Source organism: Delphinus delphis, chromosome 15, assembly GCF_949987515.2.
Source record: "Delphinus delphis chromosome 15, mDelDel1.2, whole genome shotgun sequence".
NCBI classification, from domain to species: Eukaryota; Metazoa; Chordata; class Mammalia; order Artiodactyla; family Delphinidae; genus Delphinus; species Delphinus delphis.
In genome coordinates this window covers 56,166,839-56,189,602 of record NC_082697.1, presented here as the reverse complement: position 1 = coordinate 56,189,602, position 22,764 = coordinate 56,166,839, and the positions used below count along the sequence as shown (strand labels likewise).

At 54.2% G+C, this 22,764-nt stretch overlaps 1 protein-coding gene across 6 annotated transcripts; it reads right to left on the bottom strand.

The window, feature by feature from the left end:
• Window positions 1–3,275: 3,275 nt before the first annotated feature.
• Window positions 3,276–20,879, bottom strand: METTL22 (methyltransferase 22, Kin17 lysine). Of its 6 annotated transcripts, none has more exons than XM_069541404.1 (11): window positions 20,799–20,879; window positions 17,805–17,971; window positions 15,884–16,240; window positions 11,744–11,784; window positions 11,511–11,655; window positions 8,625–8,696; window positions 7,199–7,252; window positions 6,139–6,219; window positions 5,857–5,959; window positions 4,612–4,780; window positions 3,276–3,381 (listed from the first exon to the last, which is right to left on the bottom strand). In XM_069541404.1, the coding sequence occupies exons 2-11, from the start codon at window positions 17,956–17,958 to the stop codon at window positions 3,316–3,318; spliced, it is 1,242 nt and encodes a 413-aa protein (XP_069397505.1). In that variant the 5' UTR covers window positions 17,959–17,971; window positions 20,799–20,879; the 3' UTR covers window positions 3,276–3,315. The 6 variants fall into 6 exon arrangements, with proteins under 6 accessions (XP_069397505.1, XP_069397506.1, XP_059887699.1 ...); XM_060031716.1 differs by lacking the exon at window positions 3,276–3,381 and adding an exon at window positions 20,092–20,233 and having other exon boundaries at window positions 4,405–4,780; window positions 20,799–20,861; XM_069541405.1 differs by lacking the exon at window positions 11,744–11,784 and having other exon boundaries at window positions 15,972–16,240.
• Between the last annotated feature and the right edge of the window lie 1,885 nt (window positions 20,880–22,764).

Sequence of the window (22,764 nt, the reverse complement as noted above, 5' to 3'; positions counted from 1 at the left end):
CTTCCCTGGTGGCGCAGTGGTTAAGAATCTGCCTGTCAATGCAGGGGACACGGGTTCGAGCCCTGGTCCGGGAAGATCCCACACGCCGCAGAACAACTAAGCCCGTGCGCCACAACTACTGAGCCTGCGCTCTAGAGTCTGCGAGCCACAGCTACTGAAGCCTGCGCGCCTAGAGTCCATGCTCTGCGACAACAGAAGCCACCGTGATGAGAAGCCCGTGCACCTCAATGAAGTGTAGCCCCCCGCTCGCCGCAACTAGAGAAAGCCCGCACGCAGCAACGAAGACCCAATGCGGCCAAAAATAAATAAATTAATTAAAAAAAAAAACAAACCCCTGGGTGATTCACGTGCATAGAATCTGAGAAGTGCTGGGCCCACAGCGTTACTATTTGTTGGTTTTACCAAATCTTTCCCGTGTAGGCTTGAACCACCAAGTCAAGTCCCCTCCCTGGGCCATATAGCCTCTGAAAATGTTAGAATATGTAAAAAAAAAAATTTGAGTCCAATGGCCTGGGTTAATTCTCTAGCAGAACACCTTGATGGTTTGATGATTCTGAAATAGCACTGCCAAACAAGCGCTTACAGAAGCTCGAGCAAAGCCTTAAAACACGGCGATAAGGGTGCATTTCCACTCTGAGAAGTGAAAATCTGATGATGCCTTGAATTATAGTGAATCAAGATTAATTCCAGGCTCCACTTAGAGGAAGCTTTCAGGCCAAGTGGTTTGGACATTAAAGCACTTGCCCTAACGCGCCAGGTGAAAGGCGTGACAAACTCTATTGCTTGGTGTCAATTACATTTATAGGCCTGTCCCCAGGAGCACGAGGAAAATGTCACCGGTAATGCTGATACATCACCAGCTGGGGCCCTGTCTGGGGGGGGGGTTCTATTTCGAAGACTTGTTATTAATAAATCCCATCGTGATCTGCACGATTATGGCGAGTCTATCAGGGATTTTTTTGTGTGTGTAGGAACCTTGGAAAGTGGGAGTAGCTCAAATGCTATGCCTCTCAAACCACTGTGTTCACAAATCACCCGGCGTCTTGTCAGAATGCAGATCTGACTCCGGTCTGGGCTCGTGTTGCTGCTACGTTTAACAAGCTCCCAGGTGATGCCACTGGCGCCGGTGCTGCCGGTCCAGGCACTGCACTGTGGGGATGTGGGAAGAGCACAGGCCCGGGCTGGGAGCCCGACTCTGCCACTTGGCAGCTGTGTGATGGTGCACAAATTGCTTAACCTCTCTGAACTTCAGATTTCTCACATTTATTTATTTATCTATCTATTTTGGCCACACCACGTGGCATGCAGGATATTAGTTCCCTGACCAGGGATCGAACCCATGCCCCCTGCAATGGAAGCATGGAGTCTTAACCGTTGCACCACTAGGGAAGTCCCAGATTTCTCACATTTAAAATGGGGATACTTCCTCCTCTCGGGATCTTTTTAAGATTTAGAGATGATGTGTGTAGACTTCCTTCCACTCCCAGAGGGAAGGGCTGGGACTCATTCTCCTGCACTGCTTTCATGGCAGGTACGGCGGAGGCCCACTTTTCTTTCCTAAAGTAGCTAATTCTCTTCTTCCAGGTCACGGTTTCTCCACCTTGGCACCACTGACATTTTGGGTTGGAGCATTCTTTGTTGGGGGGGCTCCCGTGCAGGACAGGATGTTTAGCAGCTTCCTTGGCCAGTGGCGCCCATCTCCTCGAGTGGTGACCACCCAAAATGTTTCCAAACTTTGCCAAATGCCTCTGGAAGCAAAACTGCCCACAACTGAAAACCACCATCCTAAGCAGTAATTCCTACTAACGATTCATTCAACAATATGTGCCGAGGGCTCCCCTGGTGGCGCAGTGGATGAGAGTCCACCTGCTGATGCAGGGGACACGGGTTCGTGCCCCGGTCCGGGAAGATCCCACATGCCGTGGAGCGGCTGGGCCCGTGAGCCATGGCCGCTGAGCCTGTGTGTCCGGAGCCTGTGCTCTGCAACGGGAGAGGCCACAACGGTGAGAGGCCCGCCTACCGCAAAAAAAAAAAACAAAAAACCAACAACATGTGCCGAGTACCTACTTCGGGCCAGGACCATGTGCCGGGAATACACTGGTATATGAGACAAACAGGGTCCCTGACCTCATGGAGCTTTTTCCCTTTTGGAGCCTTAGTCTTCTCAACTGTTCAGTGGGTCTAACCAGGCTGCTGACTTCCTAGAGTTGTTGGGAAAATGAAATGAACTGAGACCTGCAAAAGCCTAGCCCACGGTGTCAGGATAAGCCAATGACGGGGGTGGGGGGTACGACGGGCCTGGCAATCGGACCTGTGCCTGGGGAGAAGCGACGTGGGCAGGAGCAGCTGAGCTGCAGCTGCAGGGGCAGCCGGGGAAGGGGCATGCCGGGCCCTGGTGGAAAGCGGGCAGGAGCAGCGAGGCGGGGAAATGGAGCCTCCGGGAGGGTGGGAGGGACCCTAACTGGAAAGAAGGAGAAGGAGGGAGAGGGGGTGGGAGGGGCATAAAGAGACAAGGTAAAGGGGGAGAGCAAGAAGGAGGGGGTGAGATACAGCAGAGGCACAGACAAAAAGATCAAAATCAGACAGACAGACAAACAAGTGCACAGGTGGCGCATGGTGGAGAGACTGAGGGGACAGGGGGAACAAGGCCAGGCTGAGGAAGGGAAATGCCCGCGAGGCAGGTGGCTGCGCTGGACCCCAGCCCTAGGCAGCTGCAGGGCCCAAAAAAGTGGCTTTTATGTTTGTTCTACGCACACCCAATTTTGGTTACAAAGGGTTAAAACATAAAACAAGGGCCACCGCCAGAGGCGTCCAGTCTGGGAGCTCCTGCCTCCTTCTCTGAAGGGGCCCCCAGCAGAGGGACAGGGACAGGGCACACGCAGCGTGGAAGGCAAGGAGGCTTCTGTGCCCCATTTTGCGGGGTGGTACTACGGCAACTGTGAAGATGGTATTAAACTCATTTGTAAGCAGTTAGAAGAGAACATAAAAGACTATGGGTGCAGCCTGGGGCCCCCGCTCCAAGGGAAGCACCTGGGTAAGGTCATCAGCTCCAGCGGAACCAAGCTGAGAACACCGCCCAACTTGACCAAGCAGCTCTCAAACACCCTGCAACACCTACTCCAAGCCGGCAGCACAAAAACCACATGCAACCAAATGGACTCCCAGCCTAGGGCAGTCACGTTCTCTGGCTGCTGCCGGGAAGCAGAAAACCGCATTGGGTCACACAAGGCCCACCTGCCGTATTTTTTAAACAATAAAATCTCAAGCACATTACTTTGTGAGCTTTCAATTTTATTAGAAACATCACAAGAACAGTCAAGAAGCTGTGTCTGCAGACACGATGGGTTCTGTTACTGGTTCCACAAAGACCTTCCAGAGCTCCTGCAGCAGAGAGAGGGGGAGATTCCGAGATGTGCAAATGAGACTTCACGATTTCATAAAGGGACGTAATCAGCAAAAGAGAAGCCCCAAACAAGATGCGAAAAACGGGCAGCATGAAAGCTACCGCGAGAGCAGGGAGCCTCTCCCGGTGCTTTTATTGCTCTGGGCTGTTCCGTGGAGGCGGAGCTGGATGCTGAGTCCTGGCACTGATCTGAGAGGCAGGAGGCTGCCACACTGTCAAAGGGACCAGAACGGCCACACGTCGCACACCTTCTCCATTCTGGGAGCCATGCAGCACAGCTGCTGGATTTTGTGAGGAGCTGATTTCTTGGCTGTGTGATGCTCCTCTTAATGCTGGCAGGTGGAGAAGGTACAAAACGCGCCAAGTTCTTAGTGGGAGCCTGGCACCCTCACTAGGAGGGGCCCGGGAAGCTCAGAGGCCGCGGAGCGATGAAGGGAAGGCCCTCCTCGCACATGGAACCCCACACACGAACGAACGCAATGCCATGCTTGCTGGCGGAAGGGACCGGGGGGCGAGCTGAGCAGGCCCCTCCTCCTAAGAGCCAGGCCGGGTCTCCAAAGACCCAGACAAAGGGCGGCTGCAGACAAGAGGCCAAGAGAACGAAAGACCTTGGGACTTATATGAATCCAGCTCCTACAAAGTTTAAGGGATTTTAAAGGGTCTTCTGACTTTGCAGATTTCCCCCTAGTGCTGGTTTTAAAACTGTAATAGGAAGTCATTAACCCCAGTCCCGCCCTTTCCTGGCTGGGACTCACCTTGTCTCTCGCTGAGACAGCCGGCACCTAGAGCATGTCATTGGAGTTATTGCTCAGAGGCCTATGTGATGGGACCCCACTTGCCCCGTCAGACGGGCCATCAGGCAAGCCCGCCTAGGCCACGAGGCCACACACTTTCACAGTGAAGACGTGGCCGTCGGCACTGGGGCTCCTGCGTCAAGATCTTCAGCCCAGTCAAGAGCAACCCACACGCAATGCCCCCCCCCCCCGCCCCCGCTTCCCCTGGAGTCTGCACTGCCCGCGGCAAGAGGAAGTGCTCTAAGGCCAAGTGACTGTTGGCCAGGCAGGCCCTCCTGGACCTGGAGAGAGCCCAGCGTCGGGGTCAGCGGGGAGAGCGCGGGCCGGGCTGGACCTGGAGGCTGGCTCATGACCTCCTCCAGCCGACAGCCTCACGCCAGAGCAAGCTGCCCTCGGGCGGGCGGGCACACCTACCAGCTGCTGGATGCGCTCGTAGACCAAGAGCTGCGGGAAGGAAACGTCCACCGGCTCCACCGCGAAGCGCAGGCGCCCACCGGTCAGCCCCTCCAGTCGCCGCAGGCATGAGCGGAAGTGGTCGTAGGCCTCGCACGTGACCTCCAGGTGCCGCAGCGTGAAGTTCAGCCTGCGCACAAGCCGCGACACACACACTGCCTGTCACCACCGGAGGCTCTGCGGCTCCCTCCCGTCACGGCACTGGATTTTGAGCGCCTCCTGCATGCTGGGCGCCAGTGCACGGCCTTCTGGCATCTGCAGGAGAGCCTGGGAGGTGGGGCCGGCTACGGCCTCCGCTCAGGTGGGGACTGGGGCTCAGAGAGGGGAAGGCATGTGCCCAAGATTCCACCCGAGTGATCGGGTCCACACGTTGCCACTGGTCACGTGGACCCTGAAGGGGGTCCTGGAGGTCATCGGTGTAAACAACGCTGCAACAGATGTGTCCATCTGGACGGCTCCGTGCACGGCTGGGATCGCCTCCTCAGGGCCGGTTCCAGATGCTGAACTGCTGGGTCAATCAGTGTGTTCGCATGTGTAAAATAGCTAGTGGGAGCTGCTGTATAGCACAGTAGCTCAGCACAGTGCTCTGTGATGACCTAGATGGCTGGGATGCGGGGGGTGGGAGGGAGGGGATATATGTATACACATAGCTGATTCACTCTGCTGTACAGCAGAAACTAATGCAACGTTGTAAAGCAATTATACTCCAATAAAAAAAAATCAGTGTGTTTGGGTTTATGGCTTTTGCTATATACTCTAAATTGCCTTCAGAAAAGCTGTGGGTTATCACTAGAATTAGAGGAAAATGTGTGCAGGGGGCCCAGCACCGAGTCTATCACAACACGGTCCCTCCATCAACAAGAGCCCTAACGTTTCAGGACATCCGGGCAGAAACGCCCCGGAGGGGCTCTGTGTCAGGGCGAGGGCAGAGGCCCGGGGTGCAGAGTGGACGTGTGTCTGGGCTCTGACGCACTCACTGCCCAGCTGCAGCCTGGACGGGTCCCTGACGCCTCAGCCCTCCTCCCGTCGGCTGCGCGATGGGGACGGCAGTGCCTGCACACGGGGCTGGTGAGCGGATTAAACGAGGCCACGTGTGTGAAGGACCAGCGGGCCCGGCCGCAGCAGGTGCTGGATAAGCAAGTGATGAGGACGACACCAGTGAGGACGCATCTGGAAGGTGAGAGTCCAGCCCCGCGGGGAGCTCACCTCTTTTCCACAGAGAGGATGGCGGTGGAGGCGTTCTTCAACCTGTGAGCCAGTCGGGACAGTGTTTTAAACAGAGCATCAGTTAGGTCATCGTCGTAAAACACTGTGGGGAAGAAAACAGGCAAATATCAGAGGAAATGAGTCCTCAGCGGGCCCCATGGACGGAATCTCTGATAAACATAACAGCCACAGCGCTCAGAATGAAAGCGGCACGGAGCCGTGGTGGGAGCCGGCCCGTGACGACGAGCGGTGACACCGGCTGTGCCGCGGAGGCGCCCTCACCTTCGGCCGCGAGCAGGATGGTGGTGTGGCCGTACAGGTCGGAGATGTCCTCCTCCGACCAGCTGAAGGGGACCTCGGGATCTGTGAAAGGGGAAGGACACCTTGGGCTCAGCCCTTTCTCTGCGGGCCACCAGCTCTCACCGAGACAGACTGAAAGAAGCTTCAGGAAAAGAAATGGGGTCGGGTAAGCTCGGTGCAGTGGGTGCCACCAGGCAGCCCCGAATCCCAGCGCCTCCGCCACCCACGTGGAAAACTTCAGGGCAGGAGGTGCCCCTTCTGCCGGGGCGGCTACCTTATCCATGGGGGTCTGACCTGCTGACTCGGCCAGCAGCCTGTGCAGAAAACGATCTACACCTCCGTCCATGGCATTCCTGCCCCCGTGGACTTGCTGTGTGACCCCAGGAAAGGTGCTTCACCTCTCTGGGCTGCAGTGTTTGCACTAGAATGGGCATAACAATGCTTCCCTCACAGGACTGTCGGGGAGACCAAAGGACCTCGAGTGTGCTAGGCGCTTGCTAGGTGACAGGCACTCAACAAGCAATGATTTTCCTCACCTGCCATCTGACAGGGAAAAGAAAAGCTCCTGTACAAAGAAAGAGCAAAGGTGCAGGTCTCAAACAGTCTGCATAAGAAATTTAGAAATGTTCCCCACCCAGCAGCCCCTGAACCCCTGGGGCCGACTCCCTGCTGCAGGCAGAGGACGGGTGCTAAGCGGGAAGCTGCTTCCTGGCAGGCAAACGGCCTAGGCCCTGGAGTCCCAGACTTGGGTTCACACCCTGACCTGCCAGGTACCTGTGACCCTGGGCAGGCACTGAACCTCTCTGAGCATCAGTCTTCCCCGGAACTGGGGACTCTAGGACCGACTGGACAGTGATACTGTGAGTCTGAATGACAGAATGAGTGCAGGGTGCCTGACATGCGGCACCAAGAATGGCAGCTGTCACTCTTCAGCCAACGGAGCTAGGACGCTGCTGGGCGGTCAAGGCCACAGGGCTGATGGCCTGGGGGCAGCCCAAGGAACCAATGAATCAACTGGGACACGACAGAGGAGGCCACGCACCTGTGCAGAGATCGTCTTTCAGCCAGTCCAGTTCCTTGACCTTAATCACACCGCCTGCAAAACAAACACAAGTGGAACTCCCCAAACTCTGAACACAGTTAGGAAAGAAGATAAAACTTCCCACTACACACCAAGATCCATCCATCCCACATTTGTTGAGTGCTAAGCATCAGGCCCGGTGTCGGCCCAGGGGGCAGAGATTCGTGAGGTACGTCCCTGTCCTGGGACACAGGCAGGGAGCAGACACTGCTATGAAAAGGACGCGCCAGGTGCACGGGAGGACAGGGCTCTCGTGTCGATGGGCGTCAGGAAAGGCTCTGAGAAGGCACTTCACACCACTCCTTCCTTCCAGGCCTGCTGACAGCCTGCTGTGCCCTGGGCATTCAACAAACATGACACAGGGGATCAGACAGGGCCCTGACCTCACGGAGCACGTGGTCTAGTGGGACGGCAGATGCCAATCAACTAGTCCCACAAACAAATGTCAAAATACCATGGTTCAAGGTGTAAGGAGAGCCTGTAAGGGGACTGTGATCTTGCCTGGACGTCTGAGCATGATTAGGAACAGACGGGGGAAGAGGGAGAGGAAACAGGCCGGAGGAGAGAGCAGAGCAAAGGCCCCAAGCGGATGGAAGCTCCAGCAAGGCCAGGCTAGAGCGGAGGGAGCCGCTGTGGGGAAGGGGCTGCCGACAGGCGAGGGCCAGGCCCCACGGGGTCCGGAGAGGCCAAGGAGTTGGGTCTGTACTCCGAGAGCAATGAGAAACCTCTGAAGGCTCTGACGCCTGGGGGGCCAGATGACCCGGTGGGAGCCCAAAAGAGCGCCCCAGATCGCACTTGGAGCAGAAGGCCTGGCTGGGCAGCTCCTCCATCATGGCAGCTCACTCCTGCGGCGGGGCAGGAATCTGATGGTCAGGCCGACAGGGCGGGGGCGCTCTGGGCAGAGGGCAGAGCATGTGAAGTGAGCCCAGGGCTCGCTGGATGCAGGGCTGGACAGCGGGGCTGCCAGGACGGAGACAGGAAAAGCCGGCCAGGGCCAGACCCGGAGGTCTGGAGCCAGAGGAGGAGCTTGGACTTCACCCCCGGAAGATGCTCAGTGGGGAGTGAAGGGGTCAGGCTGCATCTTAGAAAGGTCGCTCTGGACGCTTGGGCAGCTCAGACAGGAGCTGGGGAGACCAGGTAGGGCCCTGCGACCTGCAGGGAGGAGAGAGCTGAGGTAGGACGTGGCTGTGGGCGTGGGAGGAGATGAGGCGAGGACAGAGCCGTCCAGCATCTGAAGTGACACGAAGCGAGACGTCCGCTCCCTCCGCTACTGGGGTGTCCAGGGACGCAGGGAGAACCCCGCCTCCCAGTGTCGTGGTTCTGGGTGTCTGTCTCACCTGCGAAACAGGGAAACCTCCCTCCTGGGCGGGGACCTGCTGGGCCTCACCTCCAGCGGCAGTCAGGTGGCTGTTAAGGGCAATGTTTCGCTGGCACATGGCCAAGAGATCTGCACCGACATCTGGAAAGACAGAAGAGCAAGTCATAAGGTGCCGGCCGTGACGACACTTTTATCTTTGTGCTTCTGCCTGGAGAGAGCTGGTACCAACAGCACGGCTGCAGAAACGTGCAAAATTGAAACAAAAGTTTCTCCTGCGTGTTTTACACTAAAATGAAATATGTTCACCTTAAGGCTCTTTCTAATGATCTCTGCCTTAAAACAGAGAAGACTGTCCTGGTGGGGACAGACTCTGCATTCCAGGGAAGGGTGAGAACTCCCAGCATCTTTAGAGCATATGACACATGCACACACTTCCCGAATCCACCCTCCGTATTTCTAATGAACCTGAGCTGGTGTCACGGTCCCGTCACAGGCAAAGCGACTCTGGCAGCCACGTGGCTGGGCAGAGCCAGGGCTGGGATTTGAACCCAGGTGTCTCTGACTCCAACAAGCCTCGCTCTTTGACACCCCAGGAAACTGACTGGAGCCAGGAGGGCATTTGGATGTGATCGGTGGAGACAGAGCACATTCAGGCAGGCTGGAGGCAGGCACCCTGGTGCCTGACTCACCGTCCTGCCATCACGTCTCCCGAGCCACCTGCTGCTCTGATGAGATGGGGGTTCCTGTCACTCGAGCAGACCTGAGTTGTAGCACAGTGTATTCTTGACGGCAGTGGGGGAAGTGCTTTGCCAAAATTAACTTCCCATTAGGAGAGCGTGCATGTGGAGGGCACAGGGGGTCTTGTGAATGGCATTCGCCCGCCCACTGCAGACCTCCCGGGACTGGACCATCGTTTCCACCTCAGGGACCATGCAGAGCCGGGGACGTGTGTGTGTGGGACTCTGCTCACCGAAGGGCCGCACCTGTCCCTTCTCCTGGGCCACTGGGTAAAGAGAATACTGATGTATGTGCCTGACAACACAGGACTGGGTCAGCAGTTTTTAAGCCTTTATGGTACTTTTTGTCAAAACAGATCTTGTGCAGGATTCTAACACACCAAGCACATACGAGAGGAGCAGCGATGGCTGAGCGGCGGTGGGAGACCCAGAGCCCTGGGGCTGCCCCCGCCTCCACCCCTTGGCCAGACCCCGAGGGAGCCCACAGAACCCTGCTCCACAGAAAACAGCCTGAGCCCCCCACATGATGAGAGGCACCGTGCTGTGAGCCAGCGGCCATGTATGTGACCTTCGCCCAGCCCCCTGACCTCAGCCTTACCCTGCCCACTTGGATGGAGGGGATGGTGACAGGCTCCCCGGCGACTGCCCAGGGTCACTGTGAGGTTAAAGGCGCTGATGCTCATGAAAAGGCTCTACTAACTGGAATGTGCTGACAGGATGCAAGCTCTCTTCCTCTCCAGTAAATCTCTCTCAGGGGTAAGATAACTTGATTAGATGCTGTTGTCAGGCGCTAGGCACTCTTGCTTTACGGCTTGTCTCTTGAGAAGTTCACTGGCGATTTACACTGAATCGTCAAGGAGGCGTAAACAGGGTGGCTTACGCAGGGTATCTGAAAAGTACGCCCGACTCCCAGGCCACCCCTAGCTTCCCCTTTCCTAGCTCAGAAGCAAAAGACGTGCGCCACGAAAACGTCAACTAGGAATCGACGAAACGCAAAGCACGTCAGCAGCACCACTTCCTGCCTAGCAGATATCGAAGATTTAAAACATAATGACACTAACAATAATTACCTGATAAGATACTATTGTACTTTCTTATAAACTGGTATACTCTCTCTAAAAAAGCACGTCGGCAAATCTGGAGTGTAACTGACAGTACTGCACTGTGTCAATTTGCTGGTGTGATCCCCAAACTACGGTGTAGAAGATGTTACCACCGGGGGAGCTGGATGAAGGGTACATGGCACTTTCGATACTAGTTTGGCAACTTCTATGTGAACCTAATATTATTTCAAAATAAAAAATTTAAAAAGCAATCATTTGACCATAAGTATCAAAAGCTTATGAAAGGTCCCACCCACTTCGAGGAATCTAGTTTAAGGATTATCAGACAATGAGGCACAAAGGTATTTGTTGCAGTGCAACAGACAAATGCAAACAAAACACAACATACGAAAACAGCCAAAATGTCCAGTAATATAAGAATGGTTAAAAAAAAAGGGACAAAACATTACCTGGTCATTGAAAGTCATTTATAAGTAATTTTTAACGACAGTGGAAAATGCTTTTTCCCTTTTTTGACATTTTTGGCAGGATACAGCACTGAATATATACAGTTTGACTTTAGCTATTGTTTGGGAATAGGTACACACAAAGGAAAAGGAAAAACTTGTAAAAAATATATATACGAACGTTAAAAAATAGATCCTAAAACTTGATCAGATCAACAGCGACTCGATCTGTTTCATTCACTCCTGGGTCTCCTGCATCTGGAACTGTGTCTGGCACGTAGTGGGCATGCAATGAACTGCATACTGTTGAATTTATATGGGAAATGTAAAATTATGAGGAAATGTTATTTGCTGTTCTACAATCTTCCACAGCGAGTAGGCAAGATTTCCACAATCGGAAAAAAAAAGAAGCTTGTTTTTACGCCGTGTGAGAGGCATATTCCTCATGGTTTTCTGAGATGTTTACTCTTTTGAGGGGCTGTGAACAGAGGTACCAGCAGAACCACTGGTCCTGCACCCGCCGGTCCTGCTGGGTCATCCTCACGCTGCTGAGAAAACAACGAAGGGTGGAGAAAACCAGCGAAAGAGGAGGGCAAAGGCGAGAGCAGCCAAGGTCCAGTGTCCAGTTTCCCGCCTCACTTTTTATCTAGTCAGCACACGCCCTGTGAAGAGCCTACTCCCCCTCAGCGTGAGACGGCGGGGCGTTACCTGTACAGTAGACGGTCTGCGCCACGGTGGCCGCGAGGATGCTGGCCAGCCCGGTGCCCGCTCCGAGCTCCAGCACCGTGCGACCCTGGAAGAGGTCCCGCTGGGACAGGATGTAGTCCGCCAGGAACAGGGCGCCCCGCCACACCTGGAGGGGAGAGGGACCAGGAACAAAGGTGGCCTGCGGCTCCCGAGAGACCCTTCAGGGCCGTGGGAAGCGGACGGGACCTACCCACCTGCTTGCCAACATCCTCCAGGGGGGTGGCCATGGTGTGCTCTGGACGGGACGGAAACCGAGAGAGAAAGGGCCACCGTGAAAACGGGGATGGATAGAACAGAGACAGACGGGGTGCGGGGGAGGCAGCAGAAACACAGGCCAGGCTACAGTCAGGAGGGGGCGTGTGAGCGTCACTCTCATTCAGATCCCTGGGTCTCTCTGCCCGCAGCCCGGAGACTCGGGTCACAGGAGGACTTGGCCCAACTTAATCAAACACACATACCCCACACTCCACTTTTTTATGTTCAGTAACTGCATGGTACGATCATAATATATTTATGTTCTTTTGATCAACTGTATGGGAATAATAATCACAACTCATTCCAAAATACTTTCTTACACTCAGAACCACACTAGAAGTTAACAAAATAAGTTTCAGATCATATCCTTTTTAGATGAAAAATAAGTATGTTAGCGAGTATTCTCAAGCACAAAATACATTAGGACAAAATCTGGTGCTGGTTGTTGGGGGGGAGGTGGAGAACAGAACTATGAGATCAAGGAGAAAAGGGAATGATGGCAAACGTTTTTCCTGTTAAATAAGAACCGGCTCTCGTATCTTTAAGCAAGATGGTGACGGCCATCAAAACACCACAACACACGCACGGCAGACTAGTTCACATCAAACCCCAGGCTCACCTCAAACCGGGAGCAGGGAGCGGGGATGGCGGGGGGAGGGGACAGCAAGGCTGAAGGGGTGTGTGTCTGTGTCTGTGTGAGTGTGCACGTGCCTGAGAGAAGAGGCCTCCTTGCTTTCCAGCCCTGCTCTGGACCCTCAGTGTCAGCTTCCCCCATCCTGCCCATCCCTCTTGCCCAGTCTCTGCAGCCCCACGGCACACTGTCCTTGGCCCACTGGCCCCCCGCTGCAGCCCCACGGCACACTGTCCCTGGCCCACTGGCCCCCGGCTGGGGCACGCGTCTCCCCTCCTCCCATCTTTCTTTGTCTCCTTCCAGTTTGCCTGGCTGAGCCAGGGGTGCCCTCCCACAGGGACCTCGGTCGTCTATGCCCGGTCTTTTCTCCGAGGGGGCCCGTGGACTTAAGTTTTGCCTCCAGCTGCATTTAAGGGGTGCTCAGCTTCCCTTGAGTGAGAACATGGACTGAGCTCAGAAAAGACCTGCGTGTGAGCCAGGCTCAGTCACGCAGTCTGGCCGGTGGCGTGAGTCACTGAACTTCTCAGCACCAGAGCCACAGTTTGCTCCTTTACAAGATACAGAAATAACATCACCTCATTCATGGGCTCAATGGCCTCCCTAAACAGGGTCAAGGGCAGGGAGCTCCTGCCCCAGGGGAAAGTCACACTTTATATTTAAACAATTCCAGTGGCGTCTTAAGAACATAAAAGCCCAGCCTGAGGAACACACGAGAAACTCCAGGGTTGGCAAATGGGCTTAGACAGACAGTCTTTGTATCTGAGCTGTACCCTACCCCTACCAGGACTGTCTCTAGACCTGCAGGAACCCAGACTCTCCTCCTCAGTCCGTCTCCCTCCTCCACGCTCAGATCGTCCCCTGGAATGAAAGCTGATGGCAGCTCACGTTTTTTGAGCACCTACTACGCACCAAGCACTGTGTTAAGAACTCTACATGTGCCATCTCTCTCAGTTCCCCACAACCAGAGATCATACCCATTTTACTGACAAGAAAACTGAACTCTGAGAGGTTAACGTACTTGCCCAAGTCACAGGCCAATGGAAAAGGCACGTGACTCGGGATCTGACAGCCCAGGTTCTAGCCCTGCCTCCTCTGAGTTCTCTTCGCATCCCAGTTTATCTATAAAATGGGGGAAATGATCATAATTTACTTTGAACCTTGGGTCTGTGGATTCCTAGCAGGTTCATGGATAAACTTTAGATTTTTGACAATCCCTGGAAGTAGTCTGGAAAACACATTCTCCTCCCGCTAAGAGAATTTGATTTTAATCAGTTTCTCAAATGGGTCTATAACCTTAAAAAAAGGCTGGGCTTACGAATGGGAGGAACAGGGTGGCCAGGGGAGGGACACCTGCTCAGCACCTGCTCTGCACCAGGCCCTGCAGGAGCACTTACGGGGCAGTATTTATGAAATCACCACCAAAACCCAGGCAGGGCAGCTTCCCCGACCCCCTTTCATAGGTCCAAAAACTTGAGGCTCTGGGTGGGCAGGATACTTGTCCGGGGTCCCCTGGCTTGTGAGGGGTGGAGGAGCTCTACAGGATCCTGAGACCAGGACCCCCTCCCCTGTGCCACATTCCTGAGACCAGGACCCCCTCCCCTGTGTACAGCTGCGGATGGAATAGTTAGGAGTTACTGCTTAAGCTCAGGTATTCAATGACCTTTCTATTCTCCTCCCTCAGGGCAGGTAGGGACCGAGCGACAGTGAGCCGAAAAGGAGGGCGAACTTCCAGGCGCTGTGAGATGGGGCTTCACAGCGAGGCAGAGCTGGCGGCGCACTGACCCTACCCTGCCCTGTGGGACTTTGTTCTCAGCTTGCAGGATGGGAAATTCCCGGAACATTAAACATGCGCCCTGGAGGCCAAACAGCTCGCTGTGAAGTCTGCTGCTCCCCTCCTCAGGGAGGCCAGTTAAGTGACGGCCGAGGGAAAGGAGCAGTCATCGACCCCCAAGAATAACACTTTCCAATGTTCTGATCACGTGACATGGGTAAGAAACATGGGCTGTGGTGTCAGATGGACCTGAGTGTGAGTCAAGGCTCTGCCACTGACTAGCTGTGTGATCTTGGGCAAGTTCCTCAACCTCTCTGAGCCTCAGTTCCCTCCTCTGTGAAATGGGAATACTCATCCCTGGAAAGGCCATGAGGACCAGAGGTAATCCACAGAAAACAGGGTAGGGTCCCCACCAGGGTGGTCTAGAACCAGCCTGCCTGGTACCCAGCAGGCCCTCGGTAACCGTCTGCTGAACGGATGACCACACGGCTATCAGAGCTGCTGTTCTGTCTGGGACAGAACAGTGGACCCCATATGCGCAACTCAGGCCAGTGCTGGGGGAGGCCTTTACCTGGGACCTCAGGCACCATCCAGGACCCTGCATCTCAGTGAACTGACTCACATCACAGCAGTGCTGGGGATGGCCAGAGCCCTGGCTGTGGAGACGGATCACACGGACTCAGAACCTTCCTCCCTGCCCCCAAACGGCACGGCCTTGGGCTCGTCACTTCCTCATTTGTAGCACCCCTCAGAGAAGCTGAGAAGACTATGTGAGGTGATGAAGGTGAACATCAAAGCACTACAGGTGCCTCATCGTGGCTGGCTTCCTTCCTGACCTGGCTGCTCTCCACTCCTGGCATTTCCAGACATCAAAATCCCCGACTCACCAAAGCCCTCTGCCTGCCCCTACGCCCGGGCATGGACCCTCTGAGCCCTGCCTGAGTGCCTGCTGAAACCTCCTTCCACCCCACCTCTCCTGCCACTGCATCCCTGCCTCCTCCACCCCCCACGCCCCCAGCTTCTAGCTCCCAGCCCATCTGATGGGCCCACACACTCCTCCAGGTTAACTCTGGATCTCCCTCCCCCTCCCTCCCCCTCTGCCCTGCTCCAGCTCCAGAATCTGCCATGGCTCCCTGCTGCGGGCTCCTGTGGGCCAAATCTTCCACAAACAACCCCGACCCACACCCTGGCATGCTACGTAGGATCAGAGTACTGATGCAGGAGGCAGCAGCACTGAAGCTTCCGGAGCAGGGGACGGCCAAGCTGGGACTTGTACGATCAGGAATGTGTTAGGGAGCGAGCCCTCTGAGAAGGAGGCAGAAGCAGAGGTGCGCAGGGAGAAAGCGCACAGAGGCTGAGCGGGTGAGGCTGGTGTGAGTTGAGGCTGGAGAGGAGGGCGGAGCCACCTCACACAGGGGCCCCGGAGCTATGCTGAGCCTGTGGACTGTGTCTCGAGGGCAATGGGGAGCCACTGAAGAGTCTGGAGCAGGAGGGTGACCCGACAGCACTTTGGCAAGCTCCCCTGCTGCCAGCGGCACTACTGGCTCCCAGTGTCTGGACACCGGTTCTGCTAACCTGTCCTGCCCTGAGATGCCTGGATGGGCCCGTGCTCAGCAGCCTTGCGCCCCGACCGACGCTGTGGCGCCGCCTGGCGGCAGGTGAGCAGCCCTTTATTACCTATTTTGATGACATCGTAGGGGCCACTCTCTCGTGCTTCGTCTCCCAGGACGTCATCTTCCTCCTGCGTTAGAATCATGGGATGTACCTTGTCTCTCGGAGGCCCCGAGGGCTTGGAGGGAGAGGCAGCCCGTGGTCTTCTCACAACGTCCAAATCCCCATCCTCGTCCAGCTGAGCTGCCACCCCCTCCTGGCTGGTGGCGTCAGCCCCAGCCTGGAGGGAGACTCCCTCACTGCTGCAGCCGCTTCTGGCGGGAGGAGTCGCCTCTGCGTGATGGGCTCTGTGATTGCCACCCTCAGCCCCCGAGTCTGTCTGAGGGGCTTGGTTCCACAGAAGCTTGAACTGGGACAGGAAGACTGAAAGGCAAGACAAAACACAAAAGCAGTATATTTCCAAACCGTCTCCTTTTCTATTTCCCTTCCTCAATTTCCACCTGGGAAGAGTTTTAAAGGCCAGGCGGAAAAAAAAAAAATGGACAAGGACCTACTGTACATATAGCACAGGGAACTATATTCAACATCCGGTAAATAGACCATAATGGAAAAGAAAAAAAAAACAAAGGCCAGGTGGAAATATCATAAAACCAGCAGCAAAGGTCTGTCTGATTCGGCTGTGACGCTGCAGCCTCCAGCGCAGCCCCGCTGATGAGCACCTGCGCTGCAGGCGCTCGGCCCACAAGACCGCATTTACTCCTTCCAGCGGCTATGGAAGTGGCAGTGTCACTCTATTTTATTTTTTATTTAAAAATTTTTTTGGCTGCGCCACACGGCTTACAGGATTTTGGTTCCCGACCAGGGATGGGACCCACACCCCCTGTAGTGGAAGTGCGGTGTCTTAACCAACAGACTGCCAGAGAAGTCCCAGTGTCACTCTGTTTTACAGATGTGGAGGCTGAGGCTCAGAGGTTACGTGAGTTGACCAAGGTCACACAGCTGTGGGCGTGGCTGAGGATTCAAACCCGGTCTACTGAACCCCTGCACTTCTGCCCTCCTCACCGCACTGCTCAGTCTTAAGGTTGGAAGTGAGGACAAGGATACTGTGTCCCTTACCACCTGGTGGCCAGAAAGTCACTGGGACAGGCTTTGGTAAGAGTATGGGTGCCGGGAGAGTTGGGCTGGAGGCAGGGGGTGTCCTGGGCCAGAGTCCTCCACGTCCCCCGACTATCTGACCCTGGGGCAACTCGCTTATCTGTTCTGAGCCTCAGTTTCCTGAACCCAGGAATCCAAACTGGGACATGAGGGAAAGGGGAGTTATGAACTGCACCAGAACAACAAGCAAATACAACAGAGTGATCGGAGCTGGGGAGGGCGGCCAGGGAGGGATGAACGTTCTAGGCAGAGCGAAAAGCAAGAGCAAAGGTGCTCAGAGAGGAAGGTACATGCAGTGTGTGAGGGGCGGAAAGGGGCAGAAAGTGGCCACTGAGCAGCGAGGGCGGGAGAGAGAAGTGTGGACACAGGGGCAGGGGCTGGGTGGGGCTGGGCCTCGCAGGCCAAAGTGAGGGCTCTGATTTCCTTCTAAGAGCAAGGGAAGCCACTGGAGGGTCTAAATCAGGGCAGTGGTATGATTTGTATTTTTCAAAGGACCCCCTGCGCTGCTGGGGAGAGCAGTGAGGGAGTGTGTACAGGAGAAAAACCAGGGAGCCCTGGTGGGAGGAGTCAGCCGGGGGTAGGGGCAGTGGGCTGGGGGAGCACTGGAATCGGGGCCTCCCCCAGGGCAGAGCTCGACTCATTCCCTCTGCCTTCCCGGCATCGCGTCCAGGTCTGGCACAGAGCAGGTGCTCGGGAAAGCACAGGGGTTTGCTCAGTGAAACAAGGGCACTTAAGAAGTGGTGTGAGGATAAGCTAAACAATCCAGTCTTCCCAATCTTTTCTGTGAGAAAGCAGGAAACACAATGGGCTCCCTGGGGTGCAGGGACCTTACCGGGCTGCCCCACGCCACTCAGCCGCACCATGAGGTGTCTCTGGTTTGGGGTGTGGAGGTGGACGTCTGACAGCACGGTGTCGCTTTTGAAGGTGATCTCGTCCATGGCCGGGGCGGGAGACGGCAACCATGGCCTGGGCTCCCCATCAACCATGGGACAGCAGCACCTGAGAGGCGAGAGCAAGTCCTCAGGACAGCAGGTCCCAGAGGGGAACAGTGCAAACGACCCCAGCCAGGTGGCAGAGAGCTCCCTTTTCAATCCTCTCTTAATTCTTCCTGAAGGAGAAAGTCTCAGAGCCTTGGCAAGGGAACAGAATCCAGCTAGAACTGTTATTTTGTTTTTCACTGTGTTCATTTTCATAGTAGTCGTTTATTTATGGTAAGAGATCTACATTTCCATTTATACTGATAAAGTTTTCCTTCCTTTTTTATTTTTTCCAATTTTTTTATTATGAAAATTTTCAAATAGCAAGTTGAGGGCATAGCATAATAAACAGCCATATACCCACTGCTTAGATTCAATGATCATTAATGCTTTTTCACATGATCAATCAATCCATCTATCTAGGTTTTTTCTCCCCTGAACTGAGCACCTTCTAGACATCACACCATTTAACCCCTAAATAATTCTTCAGCATCTGTCTCCAAAGAACACGCTCCTACATAACCATAAGACCATTAGCAGACCTAAAACAATGAACGGTTCCCTTATACCATTTAAAACCCAGTTCATGATCAATTTTCTCCATTTGACACCCAAACGTCCTTTGCAGCTAGTTTTTCCTAAACCAGTATTCAATCACAATTTATGCTTTGCGTTTAGAAGTTGTTTTCCCTATAACCTTTTTCTACTAGAAGTTGGCCCCAGCTGCCCATATGTCATTTGTTTTTAAACCTTCTTTTTAAATTAAAAAAAAAAAGTGAGTGGACTTAAAGGAAAAGCAACTAAGGGAATCACTGTACAGGTGATATACAGATGTGGAAAAATTATGAAGGCGACACAGCAGTAACTAAAATTTGGAAAACCATGCTGGAGGCAAGGTGGTCAAAAACAGGAAGGCTTTCCCTCCATCCAGATGTTCCACCTCATCAAAAAGCATTAAACAGCAGCGGCCGCGTGCAGACAGAGCCTTGAGCTGTGATGCTGGGCAGAGCAGGTATAAACCCAGTCTCCTACGTCCTTGCTACATGACCTTGAGAAAATTACTCCACCTCTCTGGACCCATTTCTTCAGCTACATTCTCACCTTGCAGGGTTGGCAGTAGGTGGGGGGATGGGGGGAGATACGTGGGGGAAGGGTGTTAAGGGCTGAGCAGAGCCCTTGGTCCGCAGCAATTGTTAATAAATCCTTGGTTTCAGATGCTTGACCCAAACCTGCCCACAACCCCTGACCTCCTACGGGAACCGTCCCTACTTGGGTGGGTGCGTGCACTACGTGTGTGCCCCACGCATGTCATGAGACCTGTCGGGCCTCCATGTCTTCAACTGGAAAATGGGATCGTCATAACCCAGGCTGTCCACAATCTGAGTCCACATAACTGGAGTGCCTACACTTAAGTACTTTCCACGGGGAAGCAAAAGTTGTACCAACACAAACATTTTTATACAAGAGTCGCCCCCTGCTGGCTGGCTTTCCTATCTAACACTATACGCCAGCACAAAGCAAGCGGCTTGTGAAGTGAGCCCGTGAATCTGGCAGATGGATGCAGGATTTCATGGTGTCAATGAAAGCAATGGAGAAGAAATGCTCGACCCTCAGGTAAAAGTCCTCAACCAATGTGGACTGGAAAAATTAGGATGGATCCAGGAAGCGTATCCAGTATAAATACAGCTTAGACCTTCCATGACCAATCGTTTTAAAGACAGATCTGGCTCTCCAGGGACTGAAAGAGGTCCTGGCAACCGCATACCAAATTTTCTTAAATACAGAGAAAAGCCAAACCCGTATTCTTAATTTCTAGTTGAAATTTCAATTTTAAAATCCAACCTGCACAGGTCTCCCAGGAAACGCACTCTACAATGGAGTACTAGGTTAAGTGGATTCCCTTTAAGGGGCTTTTCCTACAACCAGATCTCTGGGAATGCAGAAGCACTTTGTACCTGTCTCAGCATCTGTGTGAGGATTAAATGAGACAATGATCATTTTCAGGGTTCAGGACATAGTAAGTGCTCAATAAATGACAATAGAAAATATTATCATTATAGTGTTGATAAGAATAATTATTAACTGATGTGCTGGAAGATGTAATAAGGCAATAGCTTCTCTATTTAGGAATAGCTGACTCACAGTCTCTGTCTGGGAATGCTGGGGCTGGATGGGCTTCAGTCCCCTCTTCTCACTGGGGAGGAGGGAAAGGACACCCCGACTGCAGATGGGACCTCTGCTTCCTCCTTTGGGCAGCTGACAAGTGTCCTTGGCTCCTTTAAGGCTGTGGGGGCCAGACGCACACGCTGTCATCCTAACCCCGTCAGGAGTGCCCACTAAAAGCAGTTTGCTGGGATCTGGGGGTTGTAATGCCTCCCCGCCTCCCAGGCTTTCTCTCTGCCAGGTGTCACAAGGTCATCAACAATCAGGAAGTAGGAGGGATTCTGACACCGAGGCCCGGGTCTGTGGGGCAAAGACTTGGCCCTGGCCGCGGCGCGGAGCCGTAGTCAGGGGCTCCAGGGTCCTCGACCCTCTGGGCTCTTCGTTCACTCTGTCTTGCCGCTCCCTTAACTCCAGCTGGCGAGCTAAGCATTGCCCTCTCAAACTGCAGTCACAGCTCGGGCATCACCCTCCCTTCCTAATCCAAAACCGAGGGGGCTGCGTGGACCGCGAACGGAAACCCAGAGGAAGGCATGGACTCCTCCCAACACCCTGGCTTAGAAGGGGAAACTGAGGCTGAGTGGGGACTTAGGCTTCAGGCCCGTGGGAGCCCGCACCTCAAGGCCAGGCTCGGTGCCAGGAGGCTCCCTGCACCCTTCCGCGTGCCGCCGCCTCTCCCACGGGCTTACCCACCGCCGGCCGCCGCCTGAAGTCCCAACCGAAACGCTCAGCACGGTGCGCACGCTGCCGCCATTGCAGGCAGCCTGCGCAGGCGCGGCCCCACCCCCTGCGCGTGTGTCCCTCCTCGTCGCCCGTGACCACGCCTATCTGCCGAATCGCGCATGCGTGCCAGCCTCGTTGGCAGACTGGTGCAGCCCTGAGGAGGTGAGTTTCGCACCTGCACAGGTCTGCTCTCACCTGCCCTGGTTTAATGGGGTGGCCGGCCTGGGTGGGACGGGTGTGCGAGAGGGGGGCCGTTAGGTCGCCCCAGGTCACCCAGCTAAGTGGCAAGGCTTGGATTCGAACCCGGGTAGTAGGGCTCTAGAGCCTGTGCCGTTAACCAGCATACTAGCTATATACTAATTATCGTTATCCCTGCTCTTAGTACTTATTAATATAATAGCTGGTACTCGTTTCATTCATTCATCCACTCGTCAAGTCTCCAACACCAGGCGAATGAAGAACCTTAGGTTAATTAGCGTCTAACAGGAAATGAAATCTGATACAACTGTTGCACTTCAAGTAAGCTTCCAAGCACATAGGACCACAGATGTAAAATGTGCACACATTTACATGCACATACGGAGGGTCAACATCAGTTTCATGGATAAAACATGAGGGGGTGGTTAATAGAGTGAGCAAGCAACATAAATAAGTGTTTTTAAAGGAAACAGATTGTTTCTTGAACTCCCCAGGACAGTACAGGGGGAGCCGGCTGGGCATCTTGGGACCCCGTTCTAGTCTTGGTTGGGTTGTTCCCAGGGATGTCTGGGTGCTAGGAGGGCACCGAGGAAGGTGGTGTAGACACCTCTGGGTTTTTTGTCTAAAAGCTTGTGAGAATAAAGCAGGCAGAGCCATCTTTTAAAAACAAAAGTCAGATTACGTCCCTCCTCTGTTCAAACCCTTGGAGGCCCCCACCTTGGACAGAAGGAAGTCAGTATTCTCACAGTCATCCCCTCCCCATCTCATACCCGACTCTGCTCCCTCCTATTCACCCGGGAGGCTTCTCTCCAGGACACCCACCTGCCTTGTTCCATTCCCTCACCTCCTTCTGGCCTGTGCTCAGGCATCATCCTCTTCTCAGTGAGATCTTCCCAGACCATCCTATTTAAAATAACCGCTTCTCGGGGAATTCCCTGGTGGTCTAGTGGTTTGGACTCTGTGCTTCCACTGCTGGGGGCCCAGGTTCGATCCCTGGTCAGGGAACGAAGATGCCGCAATCCCCAGGCCCTGGCCAAAAAAAAAAAAAAAAAAAAAAAAAGCCACCTCTCCCCACCCAGGCACTCCCTGGTGCATAGGAGCTGCTCAAAAAGTTCAATTTGTCGAATGAAAGAAGAAAGGAAAGAGGAATGTGTGCTCACGGGGTGTGCAGAGAGGGTAGACAAAAGCAGACGTGATGTCACTGCCCATCTTTGGGCTGCCCGGATGTGTTAGGGAGCTGGACAGAGAGCTGCTGGGGGTCTGGGTAGCTCCTCACTGAGATGTTGAGGTAATTCACGTCATCCCAGGCTTCCTGTCATCCTCAGCGTCAAGTTCAAACTCTCCACTTGGACCCCGTTAACCTTTCCTCCCTGAGGCACGGACAGTATCCATTCTCCTCTCCTCCTATAGTTGTATAATATTTTTGCTGGGCACACGCCTCCCTCAAATTAAAGACTATTTCCCAGCCTCCCTTGCAATAGCAAGGACATGGGGTTAAACCAAAGGGATTAAGCCAATGGGATGTAAAGGGAAGTGTTACGGAGCAGTTTCCGGGACCCTCCCTTAAGCAGGAAACTGGGGAGTCCTTGGTTCCTGATACTTTGTCCCTTCCATCATTCGTGAGGCCCAAAACAGATGTGCTATGAGGGCTCTACACTAAGTTATGGCAGAGTGGCAAACCTACTTGGGGGTCACCTCCTCCAGGAAGCCTTCCCTGATTCCCCCTCCTCCAGC